The sequence below is a fragment of the Silurus meridionalis genome, chromosome 24, assembly GCF_014805685.1.
Source record: "Silurus meridionalis isolate SWU-2019-XX chromosome 24, ASM1480568v1, whole genome shotgun sequence".
Taxonomy (NCBI): domain Eukaryota; kingdom Metazoa; phylum Chordata; class Actinopteri; order Siluriformes; family Siluridae; genus Silurus; species Silurus meridionalis.
This window is the reverse complement of record NC_060907.1, coordinates 20,135,992-20,148,453: the sequence shown is the minus strand read 5'-3', so window position 1 is coordinate 20,148,453 and position 12,462 is coordinate 20,135,992. Positions and strand designations below refer to the sequence as shown.

The window sequence follows — 12,462 nt, the reverse complement described above, 5'->3', positions numbered from 1 at the left end:
ACGATACTGATATCAGTGTATAGAGCGAACTATACGATACTGATATCAGTGTATAGAGATGAACGATACTGATATCAGTGCATAGAGATGAACGACGATACTGATATCAGTGTATAGAGCCGAACGATACAATACTGATATCAGTGTATAGAGATGAACGATACGATACTGATATCAGTGTATAGAGCCGAACGATACAATACTGATATCAGTGTATAGAGATGAACGATACGATACTGATAGCTGTGTATAGAGATGAACGATACGATACTGATATCAGTGTATAGAGATGAACGATACGATACTGATATCAGTGTATAGAGATGAACGATACGATACTGATATCAGTGTATAGAGCCGAACGATACGATACTGATATCAGTGTATAGAGCCGAACGATACGATACTGATATCAGTGTATAGAGATGAACGATACGATACTGATATCAGTGTATAGAGATGAACGATACGATACTGATATCAGTGTATAGAGCCGAACTATACGATACTGATATCAGTGTATAGAGATGAACGATACGATACTGATATCAGTGTATAGAGATGAACGATCGATACTGATATCGGTGTATAGATGAACGATACGATACTGATATCAGTGTGTAGAGATGAGCGATGCGATACTGATATCAGTGTATAGAGCCGAACGATACAATACTGATATCAGTGTATGAGATGAACGATACGATACTGATATCAGTGTATAGATGAGCGATGCGATACTGATATCGGTGTATAGAGATGAACGATACGATACTGATATCAGTGTATAGATGAGCGATACTGATATCGGTGTATAGAGCGAACTATACGATACTGATATCAGTGTATAGAGATGAACGATACTGATATCAGTGTATGAGATGAGCGATCGATACTGATATCGGTGTATAGAGCGATGCGATACTGATATCGGTGTAGAGATGAACGATACGATACTGATATCGGTGTATGAGATGAACGATACGATACTGATATCAGTGTATAGAGATGAGCGATGCGATACTGATATCGGTGTATGAAGATGAGCGATGCGATACTGATATCGGTGTATAGAGATGAGCGATGCGATACTGATATCGGTGTATAGAGATGAGCGATGCGATACTGATATCGGTGTATAGAGATGAGCGATGCGATACTGATATCGGTGTATAGAGATGAGCGATACGATACTGATATCGGTGTATGAGATGAACGATGCGATACTGATATCGGTGTATAGATGAACGATACTGATATCGGTGTATAGAGCGAGCGATACGATACTGATATCGGTGTATGAGGCGAGCGATACGATGCTGATATCAGTGTATAGAGCGAGCGATGCGATACTGATATCGGTGTATGAGATGAGCGATCGATGCTGATATCGGTGTATGAGATGAACGATACGATGCTGATATCGGTGTATAGAGCGATGCGATACTGATAGCTGTGTATGAGATGACGATGCGATACTGATATCAGTGTATGAGAGATGAGCGATACGATACTGATATCAGTGTATAGAGATGAGCGATGCGATACTGATATCGGTGTATAGAGATGAGCGATGCGATACTGATATCGGTGTATAGAGATGAGCGATGCGATACTGATATCGGTGTATGAGATGAACGATGCGATACTGATATCGGTGTATGAAGATGAACGATGCGATACTGATATCGGTGTATAGAGATGAACGATACGATACTGATATCGGTGTATGAGATGAGCGATGCGATACTGATATCGGTGTATAGAGATGAACGATGCGATACTGATATCGGTGTATAGAGATGAGCGATACGATACTGATATCGGTGTATAGATGAGCGATGCGATGCTGATATCGGTGTATGAAACGAGCGATGCGATACTGATATCGGTGTAGAGATGAACGATGATACTGATATCGGTGTAGAGATGAGCGATACTGATATCGGTGTATGAGATGAGCGATCGATACTGATATCAGTGTATAGAGATGAACGATACGATACTGATATCAGTGTATAGAGACGAACGATACGATACTGATATCGGTGTATAGAGATGAGCGATGCGATACTGATATCAGTGTATAGAGATGAACGATGCGATACTGATATCAGTGTATAGAGCGAACGATACGATACTGATATCAGTGTATGAGATGAACGATGCGATACTGATATCAGTGTATAGAGATGAACGATGCGATACTGATATCAGTGTATAGAGCCGAACGATGCAATACTGATATCGGTGTATAGAGCCGAACGATGCGATACTGATATCAGTGTATAGAGATGAACGATGCGATACTGATATCAGTGTATAGAGATGAACGATGCGATACTGATATCAGTGTATAGAGCGAACGATACAATACTGATATCAGTGTATAGATGAACGATACGATACTGATATCAGTGTATAGAGATGAGCGATGCGATACTGATATCAGTGTATAGAGATGAGCGATCGATACTGATATCGGTGTATAGAGCGAACGATACGATACTGATATCAGTGTATGAGATGAACGATCGATACTGATATCAGTGTATAGAGATGAGCGATACGATACTGATATCGGTGTATAGAGATGAACGATCGATACTGATATCGGTGTATAGAGATGAACGATACGATACTGATATCGGTGTATGAGATGAACGATGCGATACTGATATCGGTGTATAGAGATGAGCGATGCGATACTGATATCGGTGTAGAGATGAACGATCACGATACTGATATCGGTGTATAGAGATGAGCGATGCGATACTGATATCAGTGTATGAGATGAGCGATACAATACTGATATCGGTGTATAGAGATGAACGATACGATACTGATATCAGTGTATAGAGATGAACGATACGATACTGATATCAGTGTATAGAGATGAACGATACGATACTGATATCAGTGTATAGAGATGAACGATACGATACTGATAGCTGTGTATAGAGATGAACGATACGATACTGATAGCTGTGTGTGTGTGTGTGTGTGTGTGTGTGTGTGTGTGTGTGTGTATGTATATAACAACAGGGAAACTCTATAATTAAATTAATCACAGTAATGCTGGTGTTTTCCTCCGGGCTGCAACTCCCCCCTCTACCCCGCCCCCTGCCCCGCCCACACCTGGTTATATGCTGAATCAGCTCGTTATGGGCTCAGGATCATGAACAGGTTTAAAGCTGTTAGTTTTAGTGAAGAGAGTTTCAGGCTCCAGAGTGTTTCCTCTGTTCCAACCCACATACGGGGGTAAAGGGCAGGTGTCCCAATACTGTGTGTAGCTAGAAAGAGATAAAATGTACACCGAATGAATATATACATATTATTTACATATTTATACCCCTCTTTCCCTCTCTCTCTCTCTCTCTCTCTCTCTCTCTCTTGGTTACCCACTTGAGCTCGGTGTGTGCAGTAGTGACTCGCGTTGTCAAGGAAACCGATACGGCAGACGCCCGTAACCTCGGAGACTCGTTAGTGACAGTAGCCATGAGAGAGCGAAAAAAAAAGTAATTTTGACCATCATGGAGCCATTAGGACTTTGTGTGTGTGTGCGTGTGTGTGTGTGTGTGTGTGTGTGTGTGTGCGCGTGTGTGTGTCAATATTGAGCAAGTCAATATTGTAAATAAGTACACAAACACACACACAAAATCAGTTAACACCATGATGAATTTATACAATATAAGGCGTGTTTTTTCCCCTCACTCTTGCACATCTCGTCCCTTTCGTATTTCAGCTCCATGCCGTCACTCTGCACGTGACACGTTTATTACATCACGTGTTATATTATAATTATACTACGACCATCTTGAGCATCGTGATGACAGCCGAGGTGTTTCTTCTGACACCGTAAAGGTGCGAGAAGCTCGTTTGCTCATTTGCAGCCACACACACACACACACACACACACACAGAGAAGAGCTTTTTAATTGCCGCCGTCTCTGCGTGACAACGCACGGAGCAAACGCACAAACTAGTGATGGGAGAATCGGATCATTTTTGTGACTCGGTTGTTTGAAATGAGTCTTTTCTTTTGAGTCATTTAGTTCATTTGATCAGGAAATTAAATGTTATGTTTTGAATAAGCAGATCCCAAACACATCTACATACACCGAGCTCTCGTCTGAGTCATTCGAACAATAATGTCAAGGTTCGGACCCAAAGATCTGAACTATTGCACTGTGCAGCGTCTGTGGGGGTCACGTGATAAAAGCACAAACAACTCCAACTAGAAGATTCGAGAGATGAACTACTTGATTCTGCTTCCTGTTCGTAACCTATGAAGATTTTGCAATGCTTTGCTCGTGCACATCCAGGAATTTAAAAGTACAACGAAGCATCTGATCAGGTCAGAGGAATGAAGGGTAACATCTTCATGCAGTCTCGGTTCGGTTTCAGTGTGACGTCCAAAACTTTCTTCTCTCATACTTTTAGAACAACATGCAGATTTTTTTCTAAGCGGTGAACTCATATTGTCCTCTGCGTTCAGGTTGTTGAGATGAATGAGCTGATTGTGAGATGATGTATAGCAGCCCCATGAGCTCGCTGCATGTCTTCCCTTCCCTTCCGTCAGAAACTCCAGCATCTCACGATAATCAACCCGAGTTTCCGAGCATGCACTCTGGAAAGGGCGGGGCTTATTTTCAACTTAGCACTCACATGTAGGAATAAACAAAAAGCTGATCATGATACGCAGAATAGGCGAATGCTTACTCTGGAGATTCCTATCATAACATTGCAAATAAACATCTCCTTTCAGAAAACTATCATCAAATCGGGTTTACTACTGAAGTGCTAGCTCAGTGGGTACGATTTTCGATCGGAAGCTCATAAGATCAGCACCATCAAGCTGTCAATATTGGGCTTGAGCAAGGCCTTTAACTGATCACTTGTATAGATGAGATGATTGGATGGGGCTCTGAATAAGGGCGTATGACAAATGGCATAATTGTCAAACTTCCTGAAAACTATCTAAAAAGTAAAGCATGGTGGTGGAAGCATGATGTTAGGGGGATGTTTTTATCCAGCAGGCCAACTGGTCAAGGTTGAAGAAAAGCTGAATGGGACAAATGACAGATCTCCTCATATAAACCTGTTCCAGAGCGCTCAGGACCTCAGTCTGGGCTGAAGGTAAACCAACATGACAATAACCCTAAACACACAGCTTTCTGTCCACACTGAGACGGGGTTTTTAGTCAACAACAACAAAAAGTGGCTTTTTGAAGGCTCCAAAGTGGCTAAATTGAAAAAAATGCGTTTTTATAGTGTGGACTGTAAAAACAGAGGTTTCCAAAAACCCATTTTCAGTCAATGCCTCAAAATTTCTAGAGTGGGAAAGTAAATAAACACCGGGCAGAAATGATGGGTCGAAGCGTCCTACGTTTTTCTCACACAATACAGGGATGTAAGCGTTTTCAGACGTTTCAGTGCAGATGAGCAACTTTATTGTTTCTGTAGGTTTCACCATGACAAATGTAAGACTTTTTAAGACCATTTAGAATGAAATTTAAGAACTATATTAAAACATCAAACACACACAAATACATTGTTGTACACTGACATTAACCGAGCTCTAATGTCAAGTATCGCTAAACTTGCACTTCCTCGTAGCTGAAAGATGAAATCCGTTTTTTACATCTGTGGTACAACCCGAGAGAGATTCGTGCAATGACAGGAAGCTGATTGGTTGTTTCGTGTTGGTCTCATTTGCAGTCGTAATACAGCAAATTATATTGGACCATAATATTGGACCATAAAATTATTTATTTAAATTATATTTTATTTATTTTAATTATACATTTTTGTGAAACGATTGAAAACTTTTTTTTATACAAAAGCACCGTTTTTACATTTATCCAGATTTGTGCCTTTGTCATTATTTACAGGAAACAAGCCGTTGCACCATTTTGAGAAAGAAAGTGAATTAAGAATTCAAAACTCCTAACACTGATTATGTGGATTATGTAAGACAGTGTTTAATCTGATTAATCCAGAGATCCTCCTAATGACCCTTCGCTCCATGAACAGCTGCCTCCAAGTTAGATAGAACACCCGGGTCCGGTTGGGAGAACCCCGCTCCCTTTCCTGTCCTCCGAGTCCTGATCAGCTTGGTGCTGGTAATGAGCCAGCTGATCCTGAAGTGCAATCAACACCTGGTTCCTGGAGCGAAAATTAGCTCCAGATCACAAAGAAATAAATAGCTCCAGGAGCGTCTGGTGAGCTCAGGAGGGGGAGAGGAACAGTGTTCAGACGGGATCATATTTGTGTATGTGGAGGGGGGGATGCCGGCCATGTTGGTGGTTTTCCTCTCCGCTACCCCCTGAGACAATTACAGTCCGAACGACTTGTCGGATCATTTCAGTACCATCTGGATCTTCTCTCTCTTGCGCGCGAGCGTTTTCCTCGGAGCGCCGGCGTAGTCAGTCGCCCGGCGTGTGCATTAAACACTTCCCTAATCGTGTGCTCCTCGGCAGACTGATTATAAGCGATGATGATAAAGACAGGTGCGGAAATAAAGCCCGGCGAACAACTTTTAGCCTCACTGACAGCTCCTTAATCGTCGCCATCATTTCCATCTCAATTCTGAAGGTGTTTAATTCGTTTTTCTACAACAGCGGCTTCAGTCATAAATCAACTCCCGAGCTCGTATTGATGTGCTGCTCAGATCTTTTCTATAGAAGCAGCTCCTTCACAGGGGACGCTCAAAATCTCTGCAAACTGCCGATCTGTGAGGAGACGCCTGTTTTATATTAATGGAAGGAGTCTCCAGTGTTTAAGAAGTTAAAGAAAAGAGAGACTGATGGAGGAAACAGAGGTTTGCAGCTGCAACAGAGACTTTTGGGGGCAGCGCCCACTTCGTATCAAGTTCAAGGTTAAAGAAACCATTGACTTTTGTTTATATGGTTTATGGTTTGATTACGTGTCTAAAGATTTTCCCACCCAATCAGAAATTGGGGACCAATTTCATTGACTGTAGAAAGAGTAACAGTAAACAAGTCCATGTTACATGTCAGGTGTGTGTTCAAGTATTTGCTTTCACTAACATTGGCTCCATGAATCTCCAAAAATCTTCATAAAATGTAGTGGAACATCTTCTCAGAAGACTGGAACTTATTATACCAGCAGATGGGGATTGAATGTGGAATGAGGCACCTACCAATCTAATCTCTAATAAATAATACACCAAAAACTCATTGCTTTCACTGCTGTTTCTTCATCCAGCACTCCAACATAATATATTGGATTTTGGATTCGAATAAAAAAAAGGTCTTAATAAAAAGATTTCCCCTGAACAGTTTCACGGCACTTCCTGTCTGTAAGTAAATAATTAGAGCAGATGATGGAGATTAACGAGGGCCGGTGAACTGCAAAATCGGATATCCGAAAAAGGAAAAACATACACACTTATAATTCGTCGATTTAAATAAAAAAAACAAAAAACAAAAGTTGAATAGAAAACATGCAGGGATTCAAGTCTGCGAAAGGAAACGCGAAGGGAGAAGTTTCACAGGAGAATCGCTTGGGCTCAGAAATATTCATCACTGTCTCAACGTTTTCTCCGTTTATGAGAAATCATGAACGTAAAAAGGGAAGTTTTGAGAATTGCTGATGAATAAAATAGAAATGAATCTGATCAACGGCATCTGATGAAATCTGGCTGATTGTTATGACGACGGCCTGGAGATCAGCTCGTTCTACAATCAGAAACTCGGCAGCAATTTCTCAATAGAATTCAGAGCTCATAACAAAAACTGGCGCCCGAGGAAAATCCATCACCTGCTGAAATTTTGACCTTTTCATCCACATGAAATTCAAATCTCTTATTTTAAGCGCCTGAGCGACCATGAAGAAAAGTTCTGGCGTATGTAAGCAGGAGAATAACGCATTTAAACACTGATTCCACTGAAAAGCAAATAAAATCCAGACCTCGAACCCAATACATTTACATACTGTGATTGAGGCGAACAAACACTTTCACTCCTTAACAAGAAACAAAAAACAATAGATCATCAGGGCAAGTGTTCACAAGAGGAAATACTAACCGTTATATTAGTGTTTAGGCGGATAAAAAGAGTGTTTAATGTGATATAGAGAGTGTTTAATGTGATATAGAGAGTGTTTAATGTGTGATATAGAGTGTTTAATGTGACATAGAGAGTGTTTAATGTGATATCGAGAGTGTTTAATGTGTGATACAGAAAGTGTTTAATGTGATATAGAGAGTGTTTATGGTGATATAAAGAGTGTATAGGGTGATATAGAGAGTGTTAAATGTGATACAGAGAGTGTTTAAGGTAATATAGAGTGTTTAATGTGATATAGAGAGTGTTTATCGTGATATAAAGAGTGTTTAGGGTGATAAAGAGAGTGTTTAATGTGATATAGAGAGTGTTTAATGTGATATAGAGAGTGTTCAATGTGATTTAAAGATTGTTAAGTTTGATATAGAGAGTGTTTAATGTGATATAAAGAGTGTTAAGTTTGATATAGAGAGTGTTTAATGTGATATAGAGAGTGTTAAGTTTGATAGAGAGTGTTTAGAGTGATATAAAGAGTGTTTAATGTGATATAGAGAGTGTTAAGTTTGATATAGAGAGTGTTTAATGTGATATAGAGAGTGTTAAGTTTGATAGAGAGAGTGTTTAATGTGATATAGAGAGTGTTAAGTTTGATATAGTGTTTAATGTGATATAGAGAGTGTTAAGTTTGATATAGAGAGTGTTTAATGTGATATAAAGAGTGTTACATTTGATATAGAGAGTGTTTAATGTGATATAGAGAGTGTTACGTTTGATATAGAGAGTGTTTAATGTGATATAGAGAGTGTTAAGTTTGATAGAGAGAGTGTTTAGAGTGATATAAAGAGTGTTTAATGTGATATAGAGAGTGTTAAGTTTGATATAGAGAGTGTTTAGGGTGATATAGAGGGAGTTTAATGTGATATAGAGAGTGTTTAGTTTGATATAGAGAGTGTTTAATGTGATACAGAAAGTGTTTAGGGTGATATAGAGAGTGTTTAATGTGATATAGAGTGTTTAATGTGATATAGAGAGTGTTTAAGGTGATATAGAGAGTGTTTAGTTTGATATAGAGAGTGATTAATGTGATACAGAAAGTGTTTAAGGTGATATAGAGTGTTTAATGTGATATAGAGTGTTTAGTTTGATATAGAGAGTGTTTAATGTGATACAGAAAGTGTTTAATGTGATATAGAGAGTTTAATGTGATATATAGTGTTTAATGTGATATAGAGAGTGTTTAGTTTGATATAGAGAGTGTTTAATGTGATACAGAAAGTGTTTAATGTGATACAGAGAGTGTTTAATGTGATATAGAGTGTTTAGTTTGATATAGAGAGTGTTTAGAGTGACAGAGAGTGTTTAATGTGATATAGAGAGTGTTTATGGTGATATAGAGAGTGTATAGAGTGATATAGAGAGTGTTAAATGTGATACAGAGAGTGTTTAAGGTAATATAGAGTGTTTAATGTGATACAGAAAGTGTTTAATGTGATATAGAGAGTGTTTATGGTGATATAAAGAGTGTATAGGGTGATATAGAGAGTGTTAAATGTGATACAGAGAGTGTTTAAGGTAATATAGAGTGTTTAATGTGATATAGAGAGTGTTTATGGTGATATAAAGAGTGTTTAATGTGATATAAAGAGTGTTTATGGTGATATAGAGAGTGTTTAGGGTAAGTAAAAGTGTTTCTGTTAAAAGAGCTAGTTAGGGTGAAAGTGTTTAGGACAGGATGATATATAAATTCATACATATCTGTCATACTCATCAGTATAATATAAATGTGTTGAAGAATCGTGAAATGATTTTTACATCGTATCGTCCGACCCTTACTGTAATTTACCCTCTAAACACTTACACACATCATACCGGCTTCATCAATACCACACATTCTCTTTCATTTTAGACACAAAATTATTACAATCAATCTCACACACACACACACACACACACACACACACACACACACACACACACACACACACACACAAAATGCCTTGTTTACTTTGGAAGTGTTCGTTAAACATTTGCAGAACAGGAAAGAGAAAAAGGCGTCTGTGGTTCTCTCACACAGAGGTTTAATAAAGAAAAGACGACATCAGTGCAGCTGTTCAACCTCATTCTGGATTATGAGCAATATGACAAGCTGCATTAAACACACACACACACACATCGTTACACAAGGCGTCCACGCGATCGTGGTCCTCACAGAGACATCCTCACAAAGACATGACACAAACAGACGCCTCGGGGGACAACAAAGTCGAAATCTTCAGTACAGTGTCTCGTCTTGACCTTCGAACAAATTAGCAAAACATTTCTGCAGTATATCAGACACTTAGTGAGGAATCCACGTCTCCTAAATTACACGTCAATCACGCTAACTCGTGAACATGTGTTATTTCTCGAGGGGGAAAAACTGCCTAAAAATAATAATAAACCTCTACTTCCCTTAAACAGCAACAAAATGCTGAGTGAGCGTTTAACGGTTCACCCGAGAACTCAATTTACACCTCCAAGAGTCTCGCCAATTACACGCCAATGCTCCCTTCTGATTGGTCAATTATACATTACCAAAAGTTTGTGGACACCTGAGCTTAGTGCTTGTGCTATGTGCTTCTTTTTTTTTGAGCAGCTCCATTACAAAACGAATCTCCATTCAATGCAGATGTGGATAAAAACAGCTGTGGTTGGGTCACACCGCTCGAATGCTCCAGGACGCGTTTAAAAAAAACAGAAAAGCAAATTCTCATGATCTCTTTTTATTCCCTGAGTTTTTTCTCTCGTTCCATGAGTGATTCCAAATTTGTACGGTACGCGGTAACGATAGTTGTTTCGGGTTTACGCGTATGCAACACTTTATCGTTGCTATAGCAATGGCTCGTTCCAAAGTGACCTCACGAACGGATCAAGAACATGTTCCGTAACACGGGAAAAAACGTACGGTGTGAAGGAGCGTGTCGGACACGTGTTCCGTTCCACACTTCGATCAGGAAACGAACTCTGATTACCGCTAAGGTGTAGCTACTACTGAGCAAGACACGCCCCCTGGTGGGCGGGGCATATACCTTCATAGGGAGCAAATAAGGATTTATTGAAGAAGAAGAAAAACTGTGAATTATATGAAGTACAACATTAGAGTATGAGGAGAGAAAGAGTGTGTAAAAAAAAAGTGTGAAAGAGCGATAGATAGAAAAAAAAGAGAGAGAGAGAGAGAGAGAGAGAGAGAGAGAGAGAGAGAGAGAGCAAAGGAAGATGTAAAGATATTAAGGATATGGGCTACATACGAGCGCGAGACACCAGCTCCGCGGGCGCGTGCCCTGCTGCAGACAGAAGAAGACCACGGGCGCGAGAGACGGGTACGGGAGGCGTGTGCTGTCCTCACGTGCGACGCCGGTCTCTCGCGTGTCTCCGGCTCTCGCGCACTGCTCCGCTTCCCCGTCGGTCATGATGCAGGAGCCGCGCGCCGCACCGGGACCCTGCGGTCCGGGTAAATACTGAGCACGAGACCAACTCAACATCCGCCACTCTCACGCGCACCTTCCGCTAATTAGTTTATATATACTATAAATATTAACATCATTATTTATAAAAAAAAATAAAATACAAATATATATTTTTATTAAAGCTACACATCCGGGGCTTTTATATATTTGTTGATGTATTACATTTTGTTTAAATAATTTAAACCTTATTTATTTATTTATTTATTTATTTATTTATTTATTTATTTATTTTCAAGGCTGTATGACAGTGTTTTTGTTTCTTTAAAGGAATAAATGAATTTATTTGTATTTATATCTATTTTACATATAAAACATTTTACGTTTTATTTTAGATTTAGATATTTTGGATGGCTACATCTCACTTTCTACTTTAACATAAAACATATAACTATTAATATCATATATAATCGTGTGTGTGTGTGTGTGTGTGTGTGTGTGTGTATATATATATATATATATATAATTTTAAAAGGTAACATCTCATCTCTATTTTTTTTACTTTTTTTTTTTGCAGCAGCAGCAGCAGCTGGATCTGTATTTCTTGCCCAAACTAATAAACTAATTAATTGAATTTATGTCTAAAATAACTTTCTGGAACACTGGTTTACTAAAAAACTTCTCAAAATAATAACAATTCATAATTCTATAGTATTTTATTACCCTGATATACTTATTTATTTAACGTTTTTTGTTATTATTTTATTTTGTTATTATTGGATATATATATATATATATATATATATATAAATGCAGGCTGATGTTTATTTCTGTCTGTAATCATTTCTCCTGCTAAGATACCCCTGAGATATCCCTGAGATAACCCCTGAGATATCCCTGAGATATCCCTGAGGATAACCCCTAAGATACCCCTAAGATATCCCTAAGATACCCCTGAGATACCCCTGAGATATCCCTGAGATACCCCT

The 12,462-nt window shown here is 39.0% G+C and overlaps 1 protein-coding gene across 2 annotated transcripts in view; it reads right to left on the bottom strand.

Moving 5' to 3' along the window:
* Positions 1-12,462, bottom strand: part of cacna1hb (calcium channel, voltage-dependent, T type, alpha 1H subunit b) — a 95,284-nt gene that overhangs the window by 82,047 nt on the left and 775 nt on the right. Inside the window, exon 2 of one of the 2 annotated variants that reach the window (XM_046837359.1) lies at positions 11,307-11,509. In XM_046837359.1, coding sequence (XP_046693315.1) covers positions 11,307-11,479 — 173 coding nt within the window. In that variant the 5' untranslated portion in view covers positions 11,480-11,509. Of the gene's footprint in view, positions 1-11,306; positions 11,515-12,462 lie in introns of those variants that run through there. The other variant, XM_046837360.1, reaches the window with a different exon arrangement.